The sequence below is a fragment of the Apodemus sylvaticus genome, chromosome 8 (assembly GCF_947179515.1).
Source record: "Apodemus sylvaticus chromosome 8, mApoSyl1.1, whole genome shotgun sequence".
NCBI classification, from domain to species: Eukaryota; Metazoa; Chordata; class Mammalia; order Rodentia; family Muridae; genus Apodemus; species Apodemus sylvaticus.
Genome location: NC_067479.1, coordinates 84960439 through 84981735, shown reverse-complemented (window position 1 = coordinate 84981735; position 21297 = coordinate 84960439). Strand labels below are relative to the sequence as shown.

Sequence of the window (21297 nt, the reverse complement as noted above, 5' to 3'; positions counted from 1 at the left end):
TTCTTAGGAGGTGAGTCTAGTATTTTAATAGTCTATCAAGGCTACTGCTCTCCTAAAGTTTATGAGGATCAAAACAGTTTCTATGGCAATTGTCAAGCAATGTGGCTATGATCCAAATCTTGAGTAAACTTAGTGAATTGTGAACTAATTTTCCAGGGCAGTCAGAGGCGAGATAACTTGTTCCACCCACAAAAAGAAAACCTTGCCGTGTCCCGAAAATATTGTTCTGTATTAAAACATCATTGTTTGGGGTTTGCTCTGTTTTTTTTTTTTTTTTTTTTTAAACAAGAGTCTCACTATGTAACCCTGGCTGTTTACGAACTCACTCTGTAGATCAGGCTGGCCTGGAACTCATACACATCTGATTGTCCTTGCCTCCTGAGTGCTGAGATTAAAGATGCCTGTCACTGTACCCAGCCTTTAAATGGTTCTTTTACAAGATGGAACATCCTGTGCACTGCAAGTCCTTCAAAGGCAATTTCAGTATAAACTCAGTTTGAATATTCTGTATCTAAGACACGTAAGATCAGAAATAGCTTTGATTTTAAGGGTTTTGGAAGGAAATTGAGGTGTTTTTTGTTTTTTGTTTTGTTTTTACTAGAATGTTCAATCTGTGTGTCACTTTTAATTAATATTAAACCCACTTTTCAATATTTCCTGAATTTCCAGTCATGCAAGTAAGCCTGTAATTTGATTTTGGGATGATCCCAAACCCTAAAATGGCATATCCTTCCCTGAAACCTCTTTAAATACATACAAGATGATTTGAATATGAACCTAGCCATGGGCCAAGAGTCTTCTGCTTTCTGTAGCCTTGGCATCCTCACAGTCTAGAAAGAGAACCCAACAGTACATTTCTAAAACTTATTTCCTTCCTCGTGCTGCCTAAGAAGCAGTCACTATTTAGATCCATGTAAAACAGACTTCAGAGGAAGCAAAGGTCAGTAATGCCCTAGAAACATCCAAACATCAACCAAATAGCCCCAAAGAATGTCCTACTCAACAATTCCAAGATGTAATTAATTGCTTCCATCTGTTTCCCTCTGTCCCTTCCCCTTCACAGCCAAGACATCTATTTTCTGCTTCCTTACATCCTAAAGAAAAGCAAGAAAAACCTAACCATTGTGATTCAAATGTAGAGAATGTCCTTGCCTCCAGAGCTGACACCAGCATTCATCTTGTTTGGGCTCTAAGCTACAGTAAGATTTCAGCGGAGCTAATTAAGTGATAAACTTTTAAATAAACTGCTCGGTATTTTTCAGTTCATCATAACACACTGGTTTTCCCATGTTCTCATGGAGACCAAGTTTACTGCCTCATGATAAATAAATGTTCAAATCTCTGGGCTTCAGCCTCTGATTGCCCTTACATGAGTAATGTTTCACTGAAATATATACAGTGCTGACTCTAATTCCATCATTCCTTCCATATGTACAGTTCACATTCTCCTCCTCAAATAGGGCTACGAAGTTACTCTGAAATAAACTTTATATAAGAATAGCAGGAGAAAAGATTAATTATTTTTTCATTTCCAGTTGGCCAGAGTAAAGGATTGATTGCTACCCTAATTACCACCAAGAGCCGTCTTGGGGGAGGGGTGTTTGTTTTAGGATTTATTTTATTTTCAGCCTCCACATACACATGAACACACACATGCAGAGAAATGGGGTTGGGGGTAACTCTTGGGATTAAGTACTTTTTCCTTCTATCAAGAATACTATTCTACTTAGTAACAAATGACTGGTTACTCACTTAATAAATGCTGGTGGCATATCTCTCTTCAAAATCTGATCCTCGGTGGTCTGAACAGTCTCTTTTCCAACCTACAAGAGAAAGGCATGAGTCAAACATAAATTCTCAGACTGTTACTAACCTTTACTTAAGCATGTCTGAAACACAGTTTAAGACATAATGAATCCAGGCATGGTAGCAAATACCCACAATCCCATCACTCAAGAGGCTGAGCCAAGATTGTTACCAGTTTGAGACCAGCATATAGTACCAGTCAAAACAACAACAAACAAAAGCCCTCCACAATCTAGTTTCAAAAGAAAAGTGAGGAATCCTTATTTGCATAGTGAGGTCAAAGCCAGCAGAGGAGGCATGAGAACTTGTCTCACAAGGAAAAGGAAAAGAAAAAGAATCGTTCCCATATCATGTTTTCACAAAATTAGGAAACAACATGAAGTCAAAACACAGTGCTGTAACCATTCTTTAAAGAAACTTGGCGGCATGCGTCACTAAGAAAAGTGAGGAATTAGAGAAACCTGCTGAAAATACACATGTACGTGCTACACTGAAAAACATCTCTCAACAAATTAGGCACAGTAAAATGAATATATAAAATATTATGCACACAAATATATATGTGGGGAGGGGGAAAGAAGACGGGAAAAATGAAACTCTGACTCTGATACTTGAAATCAAACAATAAAACATGAAATCTTAGTATGACATTTATCTATACATGTATGTAAATGTGAAAATAACATGCTTTTCCAGATCTTACAAGATATAGCACCAAATCTGATAATTACAATATTCACAAAAGTGTTCACTACCATGTTATTCATAACAACCAAAATACTTTTAAAATAACTTACCTAACAGAAAGAGTTAAGCAAATCAAGGCACATCTTAATTCAAGGGAAGGTCAATATTGTTATAAAGACTCAACGCTGTGGGAAACTACTTCTGACCTTCTGTTTCACTTAGAAGAACGATAGCTAGATGTAGTAGCTCATACCTACAATCTCAGCACCAGGGAACAAAGGCAGGAGGGTGACAAGTGTACAAAACCCAGGTACGGAGTGAGTTTAACATCATAAAGCCAGTCTGGAGCTATAGCTGGCTGTTACACTGGCCTGGTACATACAACCTTAGGTTCAATTCCCAGCTCTCCGCCAAAAATATTAAAAATAACTTATATAATATAATTTTTAGGTTGTTAACACTAAGCCACGTGTGCTGGCTCAAGCATATGATTTTGGTACTTAGGAGGCTGAGAGACAATCGCCATGGATTTGAGGTTACCCTGGACTATACACTGAGCTCCAGGAAAGCTGGGGCTACAGAGTGAAACTTTCCCTGAAAAACAAAAGATACAAACAAGGCTAGAGAGCAAGCTTAGTTGGTACTTGCCCTGAACACATGACAACCAGACTTTGAGTTCTAGAACCCATGAAAAAGCCAGGTGTGGTAGCATATGCTTGTAATCCCAGTGCTGGGAATGTGGTGATGGACCACTAGTCTAGACTAACTGGCAAACTTCAAATCCCAGTGATCAAAAAATAAGATAGACAGCTCCTTGAGAATACCACCTTACATGACCTCTGGCCTCCACATGCAAATGCACATGCACCTGTAGGTACATGTCCCTACATATGTGCATGCATACACACGCATCACAAATAGTAACTAATAATAAATAAGACTTGAATAAGTAAATAAAATGTATCCTCAGCACCACAAAAATTGTCAAAATATTAAGTCACTGAAGAACTAATCAAGGAGAACACATGGGCTGGACCTAGTTGCCCGCCCTCTCTCCCCACCCCCACATGTAGCAGATGTGCATCTTGGTGTTCATGTAGGTCCCCCAACTGGGGCCATTGGAGGGGCACTATCCCTGACTCTGTTGCCTACCTGTGGATCCTGTTCACCTAACTGGGCTGCCTAGTCTGTCTTCAGTGGGAGATGTTCCCAGTCCTGCGGTGACTTGGTGTGCCAGGGTGGGTTAGTACCCAAGAGGCCTTCCCTCCTCTCAGAAGAGAAGGTCAGTGGGGAGGAGGGAAGGGACTGGGTGAGAGGGTGGCTGTGATCAAGATGTAAAGTAAATAAATAAATGGGAAAAAGATTAAATCATATTAACTAGACTGTGTAAGTACTTGTATGTATTATACCACAAATTATAATCTTCCTTATTCTTTTCAAAAATCACTCCTGTGCAAAGGTTAGATGGCCATTATTATCCCCTTGTATCCTAACTACCTACTATGCCAAAGAGGTGAGCTATACATCTGATATTACCAAAAGCTTGAGAAACCACGGCGAGAGGCACCGCTGTAAGCAGTGAAACCCACCCACTTTATCGGCATCAACCTCCTTAGGTATGCTCAGTCACGAGGATAAGCCACTCTGCAGTGCAGAAATGGGAAATGTCTCAAGCCCGGTTAGGGCGCCTCTTAATCCTACTTAGCCATTTGACTCTTGATTTGGGTTTAAAGAAAAAAGTGAGCAAGAAAATCCCTAAATGCACAATAAATCAGCTAAAGAAAAAGCTACAATAATATACTATTCTTAGGGAATACAAGCCAGGCGTAAATTACTGAAGACAAGTTTTTTTTTTTTTTCTATCAAGTTAATAGCTCAGAAAAAGCAGCACACAGTGCTGTGTAAGAGCCAGCACTTCCACAGACAATAGACTGTCTGTAGCATAATAAAAGCCTTTCAAATGAGCAGCCACTTTAAGAGTTTCTCAGATAAAATATGACAGAATATTTCCAGATGTATTGTTCACTGTGTTTGCTGGCTGAAACCAACCATTCAAAAAGCTGTGGGCCATGATTTCATGAAGTAAAGGACGAAGTTCAGGCATGAGGTCACCAGTTCATACTAAGAATAATGGACTTAAAAGAATATTCACAGTTAAGAAACACGGAGAGTCCTTTTAAAGTATACATAGGGAGCAGGGGGGGTGGAGAAACAGCAAGCAAAGGAGAAAGAAGAAAGGAGGTGAGTTCCTCTCAAATCTCCTTTAGAAAGGGAGGGTTGTTCAGTGTCACTGACCCACACGTCAGACACTGCCCTAGGTAGTAAAGATGAAGCAAATAGTAAGTTTCCTGCCAGTGTGGAACTTAAATTCTAGTAAGGTTGCACAGAAAGTCACAAGCAAATAGAGCTGAGGCTGAGGCTCAGTTGGCTGCCTAGCATGCAGAAGGTAGAGCACTGGCCAAGCATGTGGGAAGCCCCAGGTTTGATCCACAGCACTGCATAACCCAGGAGTGGTGGGACACTCAGGAGGCAGAGGCGTGGTACGCAGGTGTACACACACAGGCAAAACATTCATACACATAAAGTGAAATCTAAAATAAATAAATAAATAAATAAATAAATAAATAAATAAATAAATAAAAGCAGACAAAACAGTTTGTTCTAAAGAAATAATACTAGAGCCGAGACTTTGAAGCCACGGAGAAAACTCTTATCCTAAAGATCTGGGCCCAGTGACCATGCTACTCAGGAAGATTCCAATCCAAGTTCTAGGCCACCGTGAATAACCCAGTGAGATCCTGGGCAAAAACATAAACCTATTGTACATATAAACTATTTCAGACTCCCATCAGATAACACGGTATCTAGTGAACTAATCTCCTTCTTGCTTGTGTTGTATTTTCATTTATAAAACATAAGTACTATAGAAACTCTGCATGGTCGGGGGAGACTAGAGGAAATGTATTTCTTGTCATCTCTTGTTTGGTGGCTTCAAAACTCAAAGTTTTGTCTTTGGTTTGCCTGGACTTTATCAGTGGTTTACAAATCAGTAGATATCATTCTGACCCATTATACCTTAGAAACTGGCTTCTCTGGACGCCCTCGATGCTATGACACTTATGCCATGGACACTGAACTGTCCAGAAGTAGACAGAGGATGACAGCCCTTCAACAGACCTGCAGGTCATGGTAGCCTAACTCTCCTTTCTAGACCATTTCCTTAGCTGAAGCCACTCCAGCCTGTGCATCTGACTCGTGTATGCTCATTTTTGTGGCTGAGCTCTGTGATCCTTTGCTTCTCTATCTACAACACTAAGTTCCAGACCTAGCTCTTTCTTTTTGTGAAGAGGTCATTTGGTAAAGACATAAAATAAAGGCTGATGAGTAACGGAAGAATGAGTTAATAGAAAGGGTTGGGAAACAGGTTGTTTTAAAAGATTAATGTTCGGTGTTCTAAGTTTAGTGTTAGGTTTATTATTCCCAATAGGTCAGTAATGTGTCTCACACCTGTGTAACACCACATCACCAAAACACCTGGCTTGTTAAGCCAAAAGCTGATACAGGATAGAATTTGGTACCTCATTTGTTGTTCCAGATTAGCTAATAAACGGCTGTGACCTCAGATACATTATGTAACTACTTTTCCTTTCATTGTGCCCTCCATCACTGTGACCTAAGTGCCTTAGGCGATGAGGTGATGGCTCAGTGATTAAGAGCAATGTCTGCTCATCCAAAGGACCCAAGTCCACATTCCAGTATCTTTGTTAACAATTTCACAGCCACCTATGACTCCAGTTCCAGAGGCTCCAATTCCCTCCTCTGGCCTCTAGTTCACACACATAAACACAGACAATACTAATAATACTAATATTACTAATAATAAGGCTTTTAATTAAAGTGTTAAAATGTAGCAATAAAGTTGGGAAACTTTTGATGGACTCTAATAACTTATAAATAACAAAGTATTAAAGTGAGTGAATTAATTTTGGAGTGCAATGTAATTAACCAAATATTTTACGATAAATGACAATACTACTACTGTAATTCTTATATAGGAAAGCAAAAAAACCAGAAATTTTCTACTGAAAAATTCAGGATCTTGAAAGACAGCACAGCAGTTAAGGATAAGCTTGCTGTTCTTTCTAAGGACCCGAGTTCAATTCTCAGTAGCCATACCCAGTGGCTCACAACCACTTGTAACTCCAGCTCCTGGGGCTTCCGATACCTCTGGCCTCTGTGCACACCTGCACTTGTGTGCGTTTAATCCACACACAGATACATACATATGATTAAAAAGAATTTTTAAAATGTAAAAGCAAAGAAAATATTAACAAATGGTCCTTAATTACATGAGGTTCTGAGCAAGCTGTCTGGTCACTATTTTAAATCAGTTATCATTGCTAAATTCCAATTGTATTGCTCTGTAGTACTCAGATATGTTCACTGATAGCCATTGCTCTTAAGACCTGATTCATCTTCAATCCAAAATTCAAGCGCTCCCTGCCAACTATGTGTCGCCTAGGTGGTAGGGAGAGAAAAGGAAAGAGCACATCCCTGGTCACATAAACTGAAGTAGTGGTAGTGAATGAGAACCAGGCCCAGCGGCTTCAGGGGACTTGGCAGGAAGCCTTCTCTCTTCTGAAGGCTCTTACTTTGCTCTGTAGTTAATTTAAATATCCTTTGTTCAATATGTGACTTTCACATCAAAAATTCTATATAAGAAGGCTTTTGTCTTCTGCTGTTGTTATTAATCTTTTCATCACAACCTACTCAAGTTCAAAAATGTAGACTGATTGCTTTCTTTCCAGGGGACAAGGGAAGGGGGAGGTGCTAGCCAAGTTACTACCTAGACTGAAAAATATGTTAATAGATGTCTCCCTCAGCTACACTAAATTGTTAAGACAAAGCACTGCAGGGAGGATTTGTATCACCCACCAGTTTGTATAGCATAAGTGGTGACTACAGGGCTTTACAAAGGTGGCAAGGTGGCGGACACGGTGGTGCATGCTGTTACCCTCAGTCTTTAATGAAGCAGGAGGACCATGAGGTAAAATCCAGCCCAGGCTGTAAAGTGAGACCATCTTTAAACATAAGTTTTCTTTCTTTTTCTTTTCTTTGTTCTTCCTTCCTTCCTTCCTTTGGTACTGTTTTTTTTTTGGGGGGGGGGGGGGTTGGTATTTTTCGAGACAGGGTTTCTCTGTGTAGCCCTGGCTGTCCTGGAACTCACTTTGTAGACCAGGCTGGCCTTGAACTCAGAAATCTGCCTGCCTCTCTGCCTCTCAAGTGCTGGGATTAAAGGCATGCGCCACCACTGCCCGGCTTCCTTCCTTTCTTTGAAATACAAGGTCTCACTATGTAGTCCCAGCTGGCCTAGACCTCCATAAATAGATTTGAGTAGCCTTGAGACCAGCACGATCTTAATATCAGAAATCCCCCTGTCCCCTACCTTTGGAGTACTGGTGTTAAGGTGTGCACCACCATACTCAGCTAGACAACAGGATCTTAATCTAAGCTTTTACAATGGCACAGTCCACAAGGGCAATCATTTATGACTAACCAATCAAGATCAGACTTGGGCATAAAACAGTACTTTAGCTGAAATCAGTCTTTAATGCCACCGTTAGCCTGAGCAATCCATTATATAGAAAAATCATTGTGAGTATACATGTACCCAATGCCAGGCTCAGGCCACTTGATAATAATGTTTGTGACCTACCATCAGCACTGTCTTCTATAATGAAGATAGATTTGCATTTCACCCTACCTCTTCACTGACAACCTCTGACAATCATTCCTAACTGGCCAGCCCATCAGGTGTCATACATCCAGAAAAACTAGTACTGTAATCCACTCTGCTTTTCAACGTAGTCATTCACTGAATCAAGCACTTACTAAGCACTCCCTATATGGTAAGACTGTGTACATCACCATGGAATACAAGTGAGTCTACCCATGACCTTCTTAAACAAGACAAATGCTTAAGCAAAAACTGTGTGCTCTACTAGGGTTACATCCAGGTTTCCATGACTTATTAAAACAGAAGAGAGAAAAAGGAGTTCAGGCCAACTGACCATTCTCCAAGGAGAAACAGAAAAGAGAGCTTTCCAGTCCCTGGAGTATCAGACATGAAAGCAGAGCCAGCACCGATCTACCTGGCAGAAACATGGAGTTCTGAGCAGAGAAGAAGTGTGAAAAGGTTAGGAAATTACAGAACCTTAATGGAGCTATGTCTTGAAAAGTCCTGTATATAATGCTATGGGCTGAAATAGTCTCTAAACAACGGGAAATTTTTCATATTAACAAGTAATTCAGACCTGCAGGCTTCCTTGAAAACTGGGAAAATCTGATTACTGTTAAGCCATATTTCCATATGACAATAACCTGGGGGTCATAATAACTTGTTAGGGCTACACTGTTCTAAATTTACCCCAGTCCTCATAACTCCTTAGTGCCCTATAACTATCCTGATTCACTCACTAACCACTCAGCTACAGGAGGCAGCAGTGGTGTTTTCTAATGTTACCAAACAAGATTTACTTTTAATCAGTACAGTGAATTAGACTATCTGCCTAACAGCATGGTCTTTACTCAAAATGCCTATTTCCCTAATGATGAAACATTCTATTGTCCCCCAATTAAATATCTAAACAGAAAAAAAGAAAACTGGATAGAGAAAGACACATCACAGAAAATATAAATTTAGATGATTTTCTTATTAATTCTTTTTGGTACATTCTAGATAGGAAGATGGGCAGATGAATATTATTGCCTTCATAATTAGGAAATTCCAAAGTGCTGGCCAGGCATGATGGCACATGCCTATAGTCTCAGTACAAGGGAGGTTAAGACAAGAGGATTGTAGGTCTAAGGCCAGCCTGGAATACAAAGCCAGTCCAAGGTTACAGAGAGTTTGAAGCCAGCATGACACACATAGTGATACTTTGTCTTAAAAGAAAAAGAAAGGAAAGGAAAATGCATACTTTGTCAACAATATCCTTTGGCACATAACAATTTACAAAATGTAAGAAACTGTTAGTGCTGAAAGTTTCCACTTGTAACAAATTTCAATAAACTAATGTTTATGTGCACAAATAAGAACACAATCACACAAGCCAAATGGCAGGTGAACCATGTCAATGGCAACTTCTAATGTCAAACAAGCTCATCCAACACCAGAGGTTCTTAGAGCTCAGGTTAAGCTGCCTTGGCAGCAGCTGTTTATTCTAGCCAACAACTGAGATTGCATGCATTAATTAAGGCTGGATAAATGTTAGCAGAGCAGCCTGGTTCACCAGATCCTATTTAAGAAGACACTGTGATTAGGCTTCCAAAGTGCAAAGGCTCCCTTCCATGTGCAAATACTTCATCTCCTCTTTCAACTCAAAATTCTTCCATAGGCTTTACAACCACTTAGAGCTGGCTTCTGGAGAGCCACCAAATTAACAGGAAAGTAAGTACACGCCTGTATCTTCCTCACCACCCACTTTCTTTCCAATTCCCTCAAAGAAACAAATAACTAGGCCCCTTCCACTCCATGAATTGGAAACTGTAGGGTGAGAAAGAATACAGCAGTCTATTCCAGATATCTCACTTCAGGAATGAAGCTCTGGGTCTGGAGATGTAGCTTGGTGGTGGAACACCTGCCTAGCATGTGCACAGCCATGCAGTCAATTCCCAGGTGAAAGAAAAAGAGGGGAGCTAGGAAGAGAAAGGGAGGGAAGGAGGGAGGGAGGCGGAGGAGAGCAATGAGATGTGCAAAGGTTATTTCTCTTAAGAAAGTTAAAGGCCCCCAAATACTAAAGTGGTATTCATGCTTATTTCCAACACATATACCTAGCTGAATTCGAGATCCCCCAAGTCCCACCTTTAGTTCTACCTATAATAATAAATCAAGCATTAACTACAGGAAAATAAAAAAGAAGGATTTTTGTTGTTGTTGTTGGTTTAGTTTTTGGTATTAAAAAGACTATACTTAAAGGAGAACTCATCAGTATTCCCCAATGGTTCCAATTAGGTAATTATTGCATACTCATAAGTACTGATGAGGAAGGAAAAATCTTTGCATGACCTGAATACTATTTTTACCAAATGTTTCAAATACAGTGCAAATTCCTCAGGGAAACTGTGACTTCAGGTCTAAGAATGGTTTTTCCCTCACAGCCATGACACAGTGACTGCACAGAGTAAGAACTCAGAAAAGAACTGCAAGGATTAAAGGAAGGAGCCCAGCCTGTTTGTATTTAATTCTACAAACATCTGCCCACACCTACTCTTTAACTCCTCCCTTCTTCCTAATTTCTGTACAACTAAGAAAACCATTCTTTTATTTTCATTTTTCTTCAATAGACCTAGAAACCCTAACATTCTATAACTGAATTAAGATGACCAGCTAGGATCCCATATGCCATTAAAAAAACGATAAGAATATGAAAGTAGAAAAGCTAAATATTACTGGAAGAAGTTAAGCTGAATTACCATCTGTCGTATCGTAAGCATGATCAAGGAAAGGGAAGTAATCCGTATGAATGTACCATTCATGCCTAATGTCCAGAAACAGCCCAGAAACCCCACCAATATCCAATCTCTGCCTTCCTCACTGCTGCCCTCTAATCAAACTTACTTTTTCTAAAGTCTTCCACAGTAACTTAACCATGTGGGTTTTTTCTGCTTTACTAGCTAGAATTACAAACACATATTTTGCTTAAGTTTTAAGTTCACAAATATGCAGAATTTAAATAACACTGCAGCCTTTGTAAATGAGCCTAGACTTGTAGCCACCACCAAACCATTTTTCTGTGCAGAAAAATAATTCCGAACAGCCATTTCTAAGTGAAATTTCAAACAATCTATTTCCATGTTAGAAAAGCTACATCCTATGCCCATCCTGGAAGGTACTGTGGAGTAGAAGACTCTGGCCTTGGAGTGACAGAGTCAAATCTCACTTCACTGTGTTTTCTAATTCTGTCCTAGGCTTGTCTTTAAGTCTCAGTCTCCGTATCAATAAATGGAAAAAGTAAGCTCTCTTTGCCCAGGTGGACAACACAGGAGTGCACACATTACCTTTTAAAGTTGAACCAGGACTAACCTACAATGTAGGTTTTTTTTCCTTTTAATAATTCCTGGTGCCAAAATCTGAAATAGTAACCCAGAGGCAAGAGGCTGACTAGGCCTTGTGGGTAACAGACATCACTGTTTACACCTTGTCTTTTTCTTCCTACCCTTGCAGTACTCGTTGATGATTTCAGGGCTTTTTCCTTTAAAACATGTGTGTGTGTGTGTGTGTGTGTGTGTGTGTGTGTGTGTGTAAACACACACAGACGTGTGCCCGCTTGCCTTTATTTTTATTTGCTTGCATTTTTTTTCGTTTTGGTTTGTTTATTTGGAGACAGGGTCTTGTAATGTAGCCCTGGCTGCCCTAGAACTGGCTGTGTTGGCCATCACATTTGTGGCTATTTTTCTGCCTCAACCTCCTTATTCCTAGGGTTACAAGGAACTCACAAAAATATAAATAAATAAATTTTGCCAGGCAGTAGTGGTCCATTCCTTTAATCCCAGCACTTGGGAGGCAGAGGCAGGTAGATCCCTGAGTTCAAAGTCAGCCTGGTTTACAGATCAAGTTCAAAAACTGCCAGAACTACACAAAGAAACTCTTGTCTTGAAAATCTTGAAAATGAATGAATGGATGCTTCAAGACAGGACTTCTTATTACTTTCAATCTTTATAACAGCTACAGAAGAAGGGTACAACATATTTTCTCATTTTTCAATGGGTTAATTGATTTGCCTAAAAAGTCCCTCAAATTGTGGCATTCATCTACATAGATCCGTGCTCTAATCCTAACTGGAAGAATCCCAGCAGAAAAGAAGCTGTTCTCTATTATTGTCCCTTTACATGACAAAATGGGTTTCAATGATGTCTGATGCTTCCTGGAGTTATCTTTCATGATCCCATAATCCTATAAAAATCTATGGCATGGCAAGAACTGGAAAACTTGAGGTTGACAATGAGTCAATAGGAGGTAGGATCAGGACGCAGTCTAACTGATAGACAACTGTCCTGGTTTCTTTCCACAGGCAAGGTCAGTCAGGTTCATTTGGGCTTGGTGTCCTTAACTGTTATTCACTTAGAAAATATTAACTGAGTAGAGGCTAAGGGTCCCTGGCATCCACATAAAAGCCAGTAGCAGCAGCATATGTTTTACAGAGACAGAAGGTATCCCAAGGGTATCCTGGCCAACCATCCAGCCAATCAGTGCACTCCAAATTTAGCAAAAAGATCCTGCATCAAAATGTAAGGTGTCAACTACTAAGGAAAACATCCAACATTAGCCTCTGGCTTCCACCTGCAGCTCAGGTGTGTACACAGGAATACACAGATAACCTGGCTTCAACTAGCTTTTAAAGTTGAACCAATACTAACCTACAATGTAGGCTTTTTTCCTTTCAATTAATAACTGGTGCCAAAATCTGAAATAGCAACTCAGTGGCAAAAGTCTTTAAATGTTTTTATTAATGCTAAGAGCCATTCCACTTGCTAATTGGAGATTATTCAGAGTCCTTTTACAATACAATAACTGAATTTGGCTACAGGCCATAATAAACACTCTGACCCATTAAATCGGGGCCAAAAGCAACATTTTACTATTTCTTTGTTAGTGGACAAGCAGTACTCAAGCCTCAATTTCTCATAAGCAGCCAGAGCTCAAAATTCTTTTCTGTACAATACAGAAATCAAATGACAAGGCTGCCAATTAAAATGCCCCCAAAAAAGAGGCTTTCAGGATCTCTACACTAAATAAATGCCCAAAGTTGTACCTTTAAAAGCTTTTCTTCTTCTGCATTGTTTTGTTTAACTAGGGGAAGGGAGCTAAAAAACAGCTTACAGGACAGACTTGTTTCTCTCTTTCCACCTTAATGTGGGTTCTAGGGATCGAACTCAGATCATCAGGCTTGAACAACAAGTACTTCTACCCACTGAGCCCTCTTGCCCACCCTCGTCTGAATATTTTTATTTTTTCAACAAATGCAAACACAATCCAGTGTGAATCCATGCAGGTTGAGCACAGACTCAGTTGTACACATGCTAAAAGTGAAATACAAGAACAGCGCTGTACCTCAGGACCAGACTAGCCGAGATGTACTGATAGAAGAAAAGTTACAGCCACCCCCAGCAATGCTGCTAGAGTTTGTGCCTTCTGTAGATGAACATCTCACCCTTCCTCCTCATGTAATATTAACACAGCACTGGGCTAGCCATGAGAAAGACTTGTAGGAATATTAAGCTTGTTTCCTTTGCTTACAGTACAAGTATCAATAGCTCAATCTAGATATTGAACATCTGTCAGAGATAACTGAACCATTAGGATGCTCCAATCCTACTATCTCAAATGCCTATTCCCCGAGGGCAAAGTCAAGACTGATTTAGGAAGAACTAAGAGAATAAACAGTCCATTACTGGTTGTTTTTCTTTAAAATAAATAAATAAATAAATAAATAAATAAATAAATAAATAAATAAAATTTTAAAAAGTATCACAGGGCTGGAGAAATGACTCAGCCATTAAAAGCTCTGGCTGCTCTTTCAGAGAACTCAAGTTCAAATACCCAACACCCACACAGAGATTCACAACTATCTATAACTCCATGCAGTGCCAGGGGATGTGATACCACCTCTGGCCTCCTCAGGCACACACCATGCATACATATGGTTCACACATATACATGCAAAGTCTCACTGCAGTTTAGACTTCATGGAGGAGGCACTGGGTAGAGCAGCACTTGAGTCTGAGGCTGGCTTCTCCTCTGCAATGTGCTTTATACACACAGTTCATTACGGCTGAGAATACATTTTCTTGTTCTTAAAACAAGGCCACTGCATTAGAACCTCTCTGAGTCTCTAAATCTACTTTGTGGTTGTGTGTTTGTTTCTTTCTTTCTTTCTTTGTTTTGTTTTGAAGAGGACAGAGAGTAAATATTTTAGACTTTGTGAGCCATATGATCTCCGTCACAATTTTTCAATGGCCATTTTGTGTGAAAGCAGCCATACAAAATCAGTAAACTGATAGGCACGGCTATATTCCAATTATGTTTTTTCCTGATGGATACTAAAATTTAAATTTCTTATCATTTCACATATCATAAAATATTCTTTTTATTTTTTTCCAAAAGATCCAACTGTAAATACTAAGCTGGACTTGCACACCTGTAATATGCAACTCAGAATGCATATAATAAGTACCCAAGAAGTTCAAGGTTAGCCAAAAATGTAAATATTATTGTTAGCCCCTGAACAATAACAATTTGGCAGAGTTTACAGTTTACTGAACCTTGTTCTCAATAAGAAATAAGAGGAGAAAGGGACTGCCGTAATCCTCCTCAACAGCTAGAAGAGGGCCTGAGAGATGATTCAGTGGTTAACAGCCCACGATCTCTGGGGTTCAATTCCCAGTACCAACACAGTGGCTCAGTCTATAACTCCAGTTCTAGAGGATTGGACACCGTCTTCTGACTTTTCTGGGTACCAGACATGCATATGCTGTACATTCATCATGTAAAATACTCATAAACATAACATTTAAGAAACTAAAAAAAAATTTTTTTATATTAAACTAGAAGACACTGTGGAGGAAGCTTAGCAGGTTTCTCGGCAGGAAGATGCTGAGATCAGGATTACACTTAAAATGATTTACTTGAGGGAAAAATAAAGAGCCAATTACGCTAATACAGACTAGTAGCTTTGATGATAGAAAAGAAAAATCAGAAAGAAAAGACTAGCCAAATGTCATTGAAAAAAATGAAAATATTATTTCATTGCTAATCATAAGTTTAAAGGTTCATTTCAAGGCAAGAAGTATGAGAAAAGAGCTATTTCTCTTTTTCCTTCTAGGAGTAGCATGACTCGGGAATCTGCCTTTTGACAGAAGCTGTAGACTAGCCCAGGCTAGAGCTTCCATTCAGTCCTCTATATGCATCAAGTAAAATGTAACACTAAAATGTTGGTTTTGGAGACGCAACAGAGATGATATTCACTGACTTATAGCTTCTTCACTCTGGAGACATCTCAAGTTAGGAATAACATTTAGCACATACACAACAACACATCATTGCCTTCGGAAGTATTAAATCACTCTACTAGTAATGGCTCAGAATTTATTTTTATTTGTGAACGTGCATATGTATATGTGTGTGTATACATATATATGTACACACAGACAATATACAAGAAGGTATATATATGTATATGTATATATTTGCTCTGATGATAGCAGGGAGAAGGAAGGAAGGGAGGGAGGGAGAAAAAAGAAAGGAAAGAAAGCAAACTAATTTAGTCGTCCTGTAAATACAACCAGCTGAGTTAAAGTATTAATATCCCACCCAGTCAGTGAGGACTACTAGACCCCCTCTAGAACTCAAAGCCGGATGCCAGAAGTCAGAAGGAAGGACAGAAACACACAAACACAAGGAGTTCTAACTTGTAAGATGGTTTGATAAGAACCGGAGCCAAGTCTTACAGAAACACCAAGAGAGACTGACTTTAACAGAGCAGTTGAAGAGCTTCATAGAGCAGTGTGCATGCTGGGCTCATCCTAACAAGACAGGAAGAGTAATCCAGGCAGTGGCAGTACTAAAAGGTGGGGAAAATACTGGACTATCTTTTTTTTTTCAATACAAGTATCTTTTTATACGGCCCTCCTTGTCCTGGTACTCGACCTAGACCAGGCTGGCTTCAAACTCATAAAGTTCTAAATATTAATAAGTATTCTATAAAATATAACAATGGGAAAACTGGACTGACAGTATGACAAGTCACAACTGCATAAAAAGGGACCATATATCTGACATGTACCAAAACTCTCTCCAAACACTCCTAAGACACTGTTTCCTACCGTCTTACTTTCCTAAGAGGATAGAGGAAACCCAGGTAGCTGGAGTGAGATCCTTTCAACCCTAATCCTTTTACCTTTTAAATTAGATGGCTGTTTTACATATTCATAAATCAGCTTTTCTTTTCTTTTCTTTGTGGCAAGTGTATATGGCAAATAAAGTTCCTTCCCTAGCAGGCCTAATCTGCCTTAGTAGTCTAACCCTTCCCTACTCCTAACTACACATTTACACTCTTCTCTATGTTCACTTGCAATAGATTTTCCCATTTTCTCAGGCTAATTCCCTCATATTTCAAAAATAGCCTCTGTAAAGTAAAACAAACTTCCCTTCTTCTCTTCCCACCGCATTCCCCAAAACAGCCTTTGGCCTACTTTTGATTGCACGTGTACTCTCCAGCCTCTGAGGGCAGTTCACAGCCCCAGCCCGCATCCACCAGAACTTTATACCCATCAGGAACAGAGTCCAAATTTCTTAAGGCATTAAAACTATGATGAAATAGCAGCGTTACTTTTTAATATCCATAGACATACACAACCAAAAATCTATCAAAAGATGAGCAAAGAAGCTAACTCAGGAGGAAGAAACAAGTGAATCTCTGTGAGTTTGAAACCAACCTGGTCTACAAAAGCAAGTCCAGGACAGTTAGGGCTCTGCCACACCAAGAAAACCTGTCTCAAAAAAACCAAAATATATAAACAAAAAAATAAATATTTAAACCAGGAGCTGGGTGGTGGTAGCAGTGGTGGCAGCAGCACACACCTTTAATCCCAATACTTGGGAGGCAAAAACAGGCAGATCTCTGAGTCTGAGACCAGCCTGATCTACAGAGTGAGTTCTAGGACAGCCATGGCTACACAGAAAAATCCTGTCTTGAACACACATACACACACACACACACACAAACCCCACTGACAAAAAAATTAAGCCAGGTCCACTCTGGAAATCTTGCTACTTGGGAAGCTAAAAGGATTGTTTGAATTTAGGAATTCTAGACCAGCTTGGGCAACATAGAAAAACCCATCTCAAAAACAGGAGGAAAGAAGAGGAAGGGAGGGGAAAAATAAATGGTTAGTATAAATGAGTATAGTTCAGTGGTATAGCTTTTGCCTAGCAGGTATAAAGCCCTGGATTTAATCAATGTAATCCCACCCAACCTGCAAAAAAAAGGAAAAAATAGATATTGTCTTTAATCATGGGAATCTGGAAATCAAAGGTTCAACTACCTAAAGCTGTGGTATTTTTCCCACAGTTGGTAAAACTCTATATTCCACAACATATGGAATTCTACTGAAAGCTTTCATTGGCATTTTGCCTTGTTGAATAAAAGTTAGAGCTATGCTTAGGCATTCTTTTTAAAAAGATCAACAGTCTTTTCACTAGATTAACATTTAAAATGTGACTTAAAATCATGGGAAAGAATATTAGTGATAAAATCTAATACATACTGAATTCTTAACTATGTGTCAATAATAGTTCTAAATATGTTTGTGAACTCATTTCATACAAACAACACTAAGAGGTACACCTTATTTTTACCTCTGTTTTACAGAAGAGGAACTAGGAACTAAATAATTTCTCCAATGGTACATATCACCAAATCGCCAATGGTAAGGAGGATCAAGGCTTATTTTACATTTCAATATTTGGGGGTTGGGGAAAGATGCTTGACAGTGCAGGTACCTACAAAGTCTAGAAGGCAGTGACAGGACTGTCTCCATATGCTCACTGGGACTGTGCCTGGAACTTATTCAACATGAACTGGGTGATTGTATTGCATGCCATGATTTCTGTATCTTAAATATCCTAGCATTGATCACAATACCCAATAATGCACACAGGTACCGTTTAGTATTTGATGTTAATATTTGGAAAGCATTAGAGAATGCGTATACAATCCATTTGCCCAACTTATCCAACTTTATTCATTTTATTGAGACAGGGTCTTAATTCATAGCACTGGCTGGTCTGAAACGTTCTACATAGACTAGGCTAGCCTCAATCTCCGAGATAATTCTGTCTCTGCCTCCGGAGAACTGGAATGAAATATGTACGCCACCATGCCCAGCTTCTCCCAACCCCTCATCTTAACTATATGACTAAAAATGTACTGTCCACCTGGCAAATGGTGAGCATTCTAGGGTGGGAAGTCAAAGAAGGCCAAAAATGTTGGGAAGGTAAATAATAGACCATCAGCTTTCAACTCAAAAGACAGGCATGCCATTTCTCTTTCCTAACAGAAAGCTTACTTGTGGGAATAATTTAAGCTACATTCAAAAGAAGGAATGACTTTAACCTGGATGGTGGCCAGCTGTGCTAAGAACTGCAGCAAACGCAGCCACTTTCCTCTTGAAAGTCACTCAACTGGAAATTTTACCAGTGGGAAGTTCTCTAAGGGCCAATGACTCTATTATCTGCACCCCAATGAGTATCGAAATACTGTTGGTTCTAATTTTCAGCTCTCCCTCTCTATGCACATACATACACAGCCCACGCTCACACCAACCCAAGGAAAGCCTGACTTCTCAAAGAAGAGAAAACATTTTTTTTTGGAATCAAAAGTCCAAAATCTGTATCCAGCATAATATACTGTCCTTTACTAATCCTTCTCTCTATGTTCAAACAGGCATTTGGAATAGAGTGATATTTGGGGGCAGGACAAGAGAACCACCAAGGTTTCCAATAGAAAGCTATCCTCCTCCTCATGAAATAGGCTAACATGACACCAGAAACACCAAGTATCAGAGAACAACACACTTAAGGAGGGACTACAAATCCTTGTCCTCAAGAAACCAACAATGTAAAGAGAGACACACCCAGGAGAAGTGGGGAAGCAGAACGTCAATCAAATCAATCATCCAGGACTGATGGCCCAGCGTATGAAGTACAAAATTTACAACCAAGGGAAAGAAGCCAATGCACCCTCCATTTCCATGTCCATTTTCTTGACAATTTCTAATTTCTAAGGTCCCCTTTCACTCAGATCATCGACATATCATCTCTGCATGTAATGTACACATTTAAACAAGTTTAATCAATGAGTCTTTGACAACATGTCTTGAAAAATGTGTCAATATACAAGGTCTTGGAGGATCTAGCTGCTAACTCTGAAGTTTTTTCTCTCTGTACTTGCTGGAAGTGCAGCCAGGCAACTATAGCCTAGCTTCCCAGACAGCATATGGAAGATAAAGTTTCAAAGAGGCACGAAGTGATTGGGTTTCCTCCCTTTTCTTTGTAATATTTTATTTTAGACACATACATACTCTCACTACATGGCTTTGGGTGACTTGGAATCTTCTGTGTTGATCAGGCCTGCCTTTGCTAGAATTAAAGGCCTATATGGGGGCTGGAGAGATGGTTCAGCAGTTAAGAGCACTGACTGCTCTTCCAGAGATCCTGAGTTCAATTCCCAGCAACCACATGGTGGCTCACAATCATCCGTAATGGGATCCTATGCCTTCTTCTGGTATGTCTGAAGACAACTATAGCGTACTTAATTATAATAATAAATAAATCTCTAAAAAAAAATTTCACATCCTTTAAAAGAAAAAAAAAGGTCTCTATCATACAGCCAGCCTTCATTGCAAATTTATAAACAGGATAGTGCTTTAGGGGTGGTTCTTGGTTTTGTTTGCACTTTTCATTAATTGTGAAAAAAATTATAAAAATGGTGTGTGTGTGTGTTCATATATATGAAACATTGAGAAATATAAAATCTACTAAGTTTTCAATAATGAAAATACAACTTATACCAGGCATGGTGGTGCATTCCTGTAACTCCAGCATTTAAGGTAGCAGAGTCAGGAGGATGTTGAGGCCAGGACAGCTTGGGCTACATAGTAAAACCCTGTCTCCAAATATATAAACATATATACATACACATATATATAATTTGTAACAAGAAAAGTTTTAGCTAAGTGTCCTAGCATACAAATATTCTTCCAGAACTTAGAAGGTGGTAACCTGACTCAGTTCAAGGTCATCAAGTTTGAAACTAGCCCAAGCTATGCAAGACTGAGGCAGGAGAAAAGATCTTGAGCTCAAGGACAGCCTGGACTACACAGCCAGTTCAAGATAACCTAAGTCACAGCAAAACAATGTTTAAAAGAACAGTGTTGGAGAGGATAGAGGTTGAGGAGAAATTTGTTTTCTTCTCCTAGTCCTATATATAACACCTGTAGGAAGGCCTAAAGTTAGAAAGTGAGAGTTATCTGAGAGGAACAATTATCTGACAGAATACTCTTCTCATCAGAAGTCCTCAACACAGAGCTTTATTACAAAGACACCTATAGATCAGCTTCTCTCTGATACTTCCTACTTGAAGACTGCTACTTCTTTTGGTAGCAGCAAGTGCTGGTTCTAGTTCCTGAAACACAAGAGAAATTGGTATATTAGAGGAAGGACTTCTCTTTAAAAGCTTTCATTTGTCATGTATTAGAGGAAGGACTTCTCTTTAAAAGCTTTCATTTGTCTTTCTACTTCCTGTCTGGCAGGCTTGTTGAAATCTTGAAGTATAAAATATGGAGCTCTATGAGATAAAGTGTGTGTGTATGTATAGACAGAAAGAAAGTGAGACAGAGAGAGACAGAGATCTGAGAAAGAGAGAGATGAGAGAGAGAGAGAGAGATCCACTCTCATGACAACCCTAATAAAAGAGGCTGAATTTGAATCAGCCAGAAAGCAAAACAGCAGATCAACTTGAAATCTTTGTCTCCTGCCATATGGTTCAAAGAAATACAGCTCTTTAATGTGGAACTCATGACTCATAGCATGAGGCTGCACTGTAACCAGCAGGGCTCCAAATAATAGAGGAACACCTGGTCTGAATCGTTAAATTTTTTAAAGGCACTCCCAAAAAGAGAATGTAAAATCCCATTCCTCTTCCAGATAGGAGGCAGAGTCTTGAGCTATGAATTTAGTAAGTG

At 39.4% G+C, this 21297-nt stretch overlaps 1 protein-coding gene across 2 annotated transcripts in view; it reads right to left on the bottom strand.

Moving 5' to 3' along the window:
• The window catches only part of Vcl (vinculin), a 94123-nt gene that overhangs the window by 65248 nt on the left and 7578 nt on the right, over nucleotides 1-21297 (bottom strand). For both annotated transcript variants that reach the window (XM_052189858.1, XM_052189857.1), the window contains exon 2: nucleotides 1753-1823. In XM_052189858.1, coding sequence (XP_052045818.1) covers nucleotides 1753-1823 — 71 coding nt within the window. The remainder of the gene's footprint in view (nucleotides 1-1752; nucleotides 1824-21297) is intronic.